The sequence below is a fragment of the Macrobrachium nipponense genome, chromosome 4, assembly GCF_015104395.2.
Source record: "Macrobrachium nipponense isolate FS-2020 chromosome 4, ASM1510439v2, whole genome shotgun sequence".
NCBI classification, from domain to species: domain Eukaryota; kingdom Metazoa; phylum Arthropoda; class Malacostraca; order Decapoda; family Palaemonidae; genus Macrobrachium; species Macrobrachium nipponense.
In genome coordinates this window covers 62,473,777-62,481,276 of record NC_061100.1, presented here as the reverse complement: position 1 = coordinate 62,481,276, position 7,500 = coordinate 62,473,777, and the positions used below count along the sequence as shown (strand labels likewise).

Genomic DNA, 7,500 nt, shown 5'->3' with positions numbered 1-7,500 from the left:
ATGGTCTGGGATGCAGTTTAAATATTTGTTGAGCTTATTCTTAAACACATCTACGCTCAATCCTGATATGTTCCTCAGATGAGCTGGCAACGCATTGAATAGACGCTGCATTATCGATGCTGGTGCGTAGTGGATTAATGTCCTGTGTGCTTTCCTTATTTTTCCTGGTATAGTTTTGGGCACTATTAATCTACCTCTGCTTGCTCTTTCTGATATTTTTAGTTCCATGATGTTTTCTGCTATTCCTTCTATCTGTTTCCATGCCTGAATTATCATGTAGCGTTCTCTTCTCCTTTCTAGACTATATAATTTTAAGGATTATAGTCTTTCCCAGTAGTCAAGGTCCTTAACTTCTTCTATTCTAGCTGTAAAGGACCTTTGTACACTCTCTATTTGTGCAATATCCTTTTGATAGTGTGGGTACCATATCATATTGCAATATTCAAGTGGACTACGAACATATGTTCTATAAAGCATAATCATGTGTTAAACTTTTCTTGTTTTGAAGTGCCGTAACAACATTCCCATTTTTGCTTTACATTTTGCCAATAGAATTGCTATTTGATCATTGCATAACATGTTCCTATTCATCATCACACCAAGGTCTTTAACTGCTTCCTTATTTGTGATTGTCTCATTATTAGGTCCCCTATATGCATATAGCTTTCCTTCTCTGTCTCCATAATTTATTGATTCAAATTTATCACAGTTAAATACCATCCTATTTACCTCTGCCCAGTCATATACTTTGTTAAGGTCTTTTTGTAGAGCGTTCCTATCTTCATCACAAGTAATTTCTCTACTTATTCTTGTGTCATCAGCGAAACTACTCACTACCGAATCCTTAACATTACTGTCTATGTCTTCAATCATAATAACAAACAGTATTGCAGCTAACACCGTACCTTGTGGCACACCGGATATTACCTTGGCTTCATCCGATTTCTCATCGTTTGCAATAACTATCTGTTTTCTGTTGTGTAAAAATTCTTTTAACCATCTTCCTACTTTATCCACGATATTCTGTTTTCTAATTTTCTTCGCTAATATATTATGGTCTACCTTGTCAAAAGTTTTTGCATAGTCTAGATAAACCACATCTGTTTCATTTCCGCTTTTCATATTTTTGAATATGTTCTCACGGTGGACTAACAGTTGGGTTTGTGTACTTTTTCCGGGTACGAAACCATGTTGTCCTATATTAAACAAATTATTTTTTATTAAATGTTTCATAATATTTTTCTTCATTACCCTTTCATTCACTTTCATAATATGTGATGTTAGACTCACAGGCCTATAATTACTTGCCTCTAGTCTTGATCCACTTTTGAAAGTAGGGGTAATATATGCTAATTTGTGCTCATCATAAATCTTGCCTGTATCTACACTTTGTCTTAATAATATTGCAAGTGGCTTTGCGATAGAATGAACTACTTTCTTTAACAAAATAGCAGGAACTCCATCAGGCCCTGCTGCAGCTCCATTTTTAATTTCATTAATAGTCTGCACAATATCAGCTTCATTAATATCTATGTCAGCTAAATATTCACTATTTTCGTCCCTTACTTCTATATCATTATCTTCATTATCTATTCTAGGGGTGAATTCTCTCTTATATCATTCTGCCAATATGTTGCAAATTTCCTTTTTTTCATTCTTTAATCTCCCTTCAATTCTTAGAGGGCCTATTTCTATTCTTCTTTTATTCATCTTTTTCGCGTATGAGTATAATAGCTTGGGGTTTTGCTTGATATTTATTAAGGTTTTTTCTTCCAAGTCCCGTTTTTCATTTTCTTTTGATTGTATAATCTTTTGTTCTGCATTTTCTATCTTACTTTTTAGTTCTATAACTTTCTATGCATTTTTTTCTTTTGCAAGACCTTTTTTCCACTTTCTGATTTTCTGGAACAAGATCCTTCTGTCTCTTGGTAGGCATGACTGATGTTTACTTTTCTTCTTCGGTATATATTTATCCACTATTTTCTCTAATATTTTATATAATATCTCCGTATTTACCCTTATGTCATCACTTACGAAAATGTTATCCCAATCTTTGTTTAATTCTTCATTTATTTCTGACCATTTTATATTTTTACTGTAGAAGTTGTATTTTCCATATCCTTCCCACTTTTTAATTTCTTGCTTATCTCTGTTTTCACTTGCTTTGGAATGGACTGTTAATTCTATGACATTATGGTCTGAAATATTCGCATTAGAGAGAGAGAGAGAGAGAGAGAGAGAGAGAGAGAGAGAGAGCTGAAGTAGGTTGAGAGTAAGATAAAGATCTCCAGAAAATGAAATCGTACAAAGATCTGAAGGTGGAACTTGGAGGAAACCACTAGATGCACGCACAAAAAAAATAATAATAAATAAAATAAAAAACAACAGGCAGGAGAGTAACACTAGGGAAAGGTAGCGGAAATGGAGGCCAAGAAAAAGGTTAAAAAGTGGGTGCAGTCAAGGGCCGAAGGGACGCCTCAGACCTTTTAGCTTACAGTGTAACACGTGAGGTGCAATGATGGCACTACTCACCCACCCATCAAGGGGATTGAACAAAAGAAATAAAACCAAACCAAAAAGTTCAGAAGACATTATATAATTTTGTCAAGGATTATGATTACAGTTTTGAAAAAGGATACCATTTGTAAGGAGATATTATTTATAATGCCAATGAAGAAGGTAAATGAGCACTTTTGAGCGTAAAATGGAAATGCATCGGATGCTATTTTTATATTTAGAACTAAATAACCAAACCCCCCCCCCCCAACTTAAAAAACGGAGATAGACAGAAAATTAAGGTTACTTAATGTGTGATAGATTTTAAGTTTAATTTTATCTTTTTATAGTTAGGGGTATCCCAAAATTGCTTATTTAAGACTGTTTCCAAAAGGAATACATTTCCATAATCCTGAAACATTTAGGACCACCTGTATAAAGCTCCTACGACAATGAAATCAAAAGAATGAACGTGCTACATTTGGAAAATATATGACCTTTGAGTACAGAAATCGCAATTTCCACGATGTAATGCAAACAAAGGACTACAAAGCTCACGGGATATCTATCCCATTTCCGCCAACGCTCTCCCTTTTGTCCCAGAATATTTCTATCACGTGTCGTCACCTTTACATTTGTCCGCTCCGGACGTGTGCGGAAATTGCTATATATTTCAGAACACCAGAGGTGACCAGACGTTTAAATGATCAGTATCAACCTTATGTTTTCAGAAACGGCTTAAAGGAGGTGTGTTCCCTCCAAGGTCTCAAACGCAGCGTAATGTTTATGACAGTGTTTGTTTTACGTGTACTCCATAAATATTTGATAAACGTATTGACAAATATATGAATAACATTAAAGGGGAAAGAAAGTCATTACTTACATTTTACAAAATTATTCTAACTTTTTATTTCTAAAACAAAATCCATTTTCCTAATTACTTTAATTTTTCGAGTTTTCTTTAATTTTTGTTTATATTCTCAGCAATAATACGAACATAATGAAACTGAATTTCTTTCCGAGATTCCCTTCTTAGTACTAAAACACTTTTCAATAAAAACATGATATTAAGAATGGAAGTTAAAACCCCTAAAGGTCACCGAAAGAATAATAAAAATATTATTACGAAAAACCTTGACGTGTTAAAGTGAAAAGTCATTCTATCTAGTAATGTAAGTATAAAACAAAAAAAGAATCAAAGGATCATCTAGAGAATAGTCCAACAATTCATCAAATATGTTCACCCCCTCGGTATGAAAATAGCGAGGAAGAGTAAAATATTGATATTACTCACTCTGAATAAAAGATACGAACATTACCTGGTAATTGTAGACCTTAATCTTGCTCTTCCCGTCGGACATCGGGGAGTCGTTCTCGTCCCCGACCTCTAGAATGAAGAGGCGGATGCCCCTTCGTCCAGTCTGATCTTGGGTCACGAAGGGCAAGGAATACACCTTCTGCTCCTCTCGGTCCAGCGACACTATGGGATTCAGACGATAGGTAGACCTTAATCTGAAAGCCCAAAAGGTAGACGGATGACTGACCGGAACACACTAATGCAAAGAGCTCTCTCTCTCTCTCTCTCTCTCTCTCTCTCTCTCTCTCAAGCAAACATCTTGTGTCTCTATTCAGTCACAGTGAATTATCATTTCCCTTCATATGTAATTGTGGGGACTAGATTTCATTCGACATACAAGCTAGGCAGCAGAAGAGAAAGGGGTTGAAGGTAACAGGAACCTTATCTACAGACGGAATAAGTTGTAATGCATAAAGGAAGAACTCGGTATTAAATATCGATATCCACAGGACATGCAGTCTATCCCCGGACTGCAGACAGCCATGCACAATGATCTGGTATACTTAAAATAATTATCGACGAGATCTTGGAAAAAGTATATCGTCGAGCAATACCAGTACTTTTGCCACCATGCTGATGAATCAGTGTTTACATGAATACCGTTCGTGACAAAAGTAAAAACTGATAAAAAAAGATGAGTCAGTGTGAGGTATCAGTATTTGAAATATACAATGTTGTGACTTTTGTGATTTATTAACTTAAGGCCTAGTCATAGGAAATAGGGACACTACAGATTATTATAGCCCAAGTGTTATGACTAAGGAAAACAAATGACAAGTGCGTGATAGAAAAAGAACATTGATAAGGAAAGACTATTGTGTCATCGACAGCAGTGAAGTCGAGTTAAGTAAATAAATATTTTGCATGATCGACAAAAATTTCTTAATATAACTCAGAATAAAATAAAGGTCTTCAATTTAGATGGACGTTTTTGGCCATACAGCTCTAAAAAGAACGCAGGGCACAAAAGATGGAAGAATGCGTTAATTGTGATTATGTAACTAATCTTATAAAAGTTTTTTCATACCCAACTTTTTTTTCTCATTCCTAATTTAATTAATCTTTTTTCTATATTTTTCATACAATTTATATAATAGTTCTTTACAATTAAATTAGCATGACTTGGTTCTGCTAAACATAAATTAGAGTACTATAATGAATTAGATTCTTCCCAAAAAAATTCCCAAAGGGTTTCGTAATCTTATTAGCATTATAAAAAATAAATTTTATATAATTTTTGTGCTCCATGCAATTCATTTTTACACCGTTTATTTTCATTTTCAGGCAAGAAATTTGTGTTTCTGCATGATCACATAGTTGTAATATAAGAACTCGAAGATCTTTACAATTTAAATCAAAATATAAAAACCTGACGTTATTTTTAGGCTTAAAACCACAAATACCTTGAACCAATCAAATATAGGTCTGTTTATCGCACAAAAAACAAATAATTGCACATTTTATCATATTGCACTGATCGCATAAATAATTTCCAGGCAGGTTGAAAGCGTACAATCTTTGTTATGTCAGTAATACACCATGTAAATACTTAAGTGTTAGATCTTTATCAAAAACACTTATAAATTTACTATCATGAAACCCATATTAGTTTCCAGTTAAAAAGGGGATGTCTTGAGTCAACAGTAATAGGTACTTTTTTTTGGTAAAAAATGGTATAATATCTTATTGGGAATTATTGGAAACATAGAACAATCTAAATGTATCAACTCCATTCAAAACATTATAATTATAATGACTTGAATAGTTGCCTATTAAACCTTCACTCACTTCTCAGTGTATCAAATTCACCAATCATTGGGAAGTATAATGTCAACCATATTCAAACCTCCTCTTTCTACTGGTTCATATCTACCATTCCATAAATATTTGAACCTTATCTTCTGTATCATTTTCCCGTAGTTATGGCTTAAAAGATATGTGGCCAACATACCGAAGTTTTGCTAGTAAACAGGTATTAATATAAGCAGACCTTTGAAAGGTTATTAATTTTTTACTTTGACACTCTAGTGCATTTATCACTTATTCCAGTATTGCTTCAGCGTAAGCTGATAATTGTTGCAATGGAAAATTTCCAAAGTATATAAATACACGGTTTCCTTTCTTATCCCATCAATACGCCATACAGTTTTAAATTTACATTTCCCCATACCATAAATTCTAGATTTTCCATTTCAATTCATTTTCCTTCCCGTTGCCTTTTCAAATTCTCCAAGTATTCTATCGACTGCTAATAAACTATTATCAGAGCAAATAATGATATTCGTGTTATCTGCATAACCAATGGCTTTGAACGTAAAGCCACCAGGCAGGGATAGTGGTGTAACAGAGTTGTTTGCGCCTAAGGGTACATAGAAAGATTCCTGGTATATGGCATACAACATCACGCTCAAAAGGCACCTTCGTCTTACCGACCTACATAATGCTAAAAATTCACCAATGAAGTTATTTACACATAATGCACTCTCTACATTTTCGTACAACACTTTTATCCAACCAACGAATTTTTCCCAAAATCCGATTTTACTTAATATTTTAACCAAAAATTGTATATTTACCATACCAGATGCTTTGCACCACTCAAGCTTTAAAATGCTGCCTTCTTATAATTTTCATTAACATAATGCATAATATCTTTTATAAGCATGTGTCATTGTACAGTAAGCGTCAAAAGTGAAGCTACAAATTTCAAAATTCATTGTAATTCTTTAGAAACTCTCGTGGAGTTGCCAGTTATTATATTTTATTTCAAATATTGTCATCCTCTTTATCTGATAATATGTATCATTGATTAACTGTAGAACCACAGAAGGTATTCCCCCCGTGAATAGTCAATGCTAGTTCAATAATTGTTTATTAAAAGAATTTCCTGTAGAAACATCTGAGGCTCTCAATGTGTGATATCGAGTGTTCACCACTGAGTGGTAGCAGGAACCGAGTGCATAAGTATTTGCCTAATGTGATTTGTGAATAAACTTTCTAGTTTTATAACATTATATCGAAAGTTATTATGATTTCTTTTGATAAAGCACAAAGAAGTTTAGCTTCTGATTAAATGAAATATAAATAGGACAAGTCGGTGAGAAAAAAATCGAAGCTACATGTGCGTTTTAGCATTGGTTACATGATTAGGCCTATTTCAATAATCAAGGAAACATATTTTCCAGTTTATCTAATAATTTCATAAATTTCTCAATTGTGCAAATTTTTGCATGTGGATTTTCGTTCAGGGTCGCATCAAGCAAGTATTTTCGTAGGTTTCCACATTTTTTCAGTGCATAAGTGAAACTCTTCTTGTCCATACGATCCGAAGTGTGAATATGCTTGGCGAGCAGTCTTTTAATTCGAGTATCTCCTGTTATGCTCTCTCTCTCTCTCTCTCTCTCTCTCTCTCTCTCTCTCTCTCAGGACCCTTTTATCTGGTCAGGAATAACCAGAGGTCTGTTTTAAGAATTGAGTACTAACCCTATCGGTCATGCTTGGTTGCTTCTTTGATATACATATATGTATATATTACGAATATATATACATATATATATATATATATATATATATATATATATATATATATATATATATATATATATATATATATATATATATATATATATATATATATATATATATAT

At 33.5% G+C, this 7,500-nt stretch overlaps 1 protein-coding gene across 1 annotated transcript in view; it reads right to left on the bottom strand.

The window, feature by feature from the left end:
* Positions 1-7,500, bottom strand: part of LOC135211378 (neural-cadherin-like) — a 480,177-nt gene that overhangs the window by 202,210 nt on the left and 270,467 nt on the right. Inside the window, exon 21 of the mRNA XM_064244691.1 lies at positions 3,816-4,008. Within this exon, the coding sequence (XP_064100761.1) occupies positions 3,816-4,008 (193 nt within the window). The remainder of the gene's footprint in view (positions 1-3,815; positions 4,009-7,500) is intronic.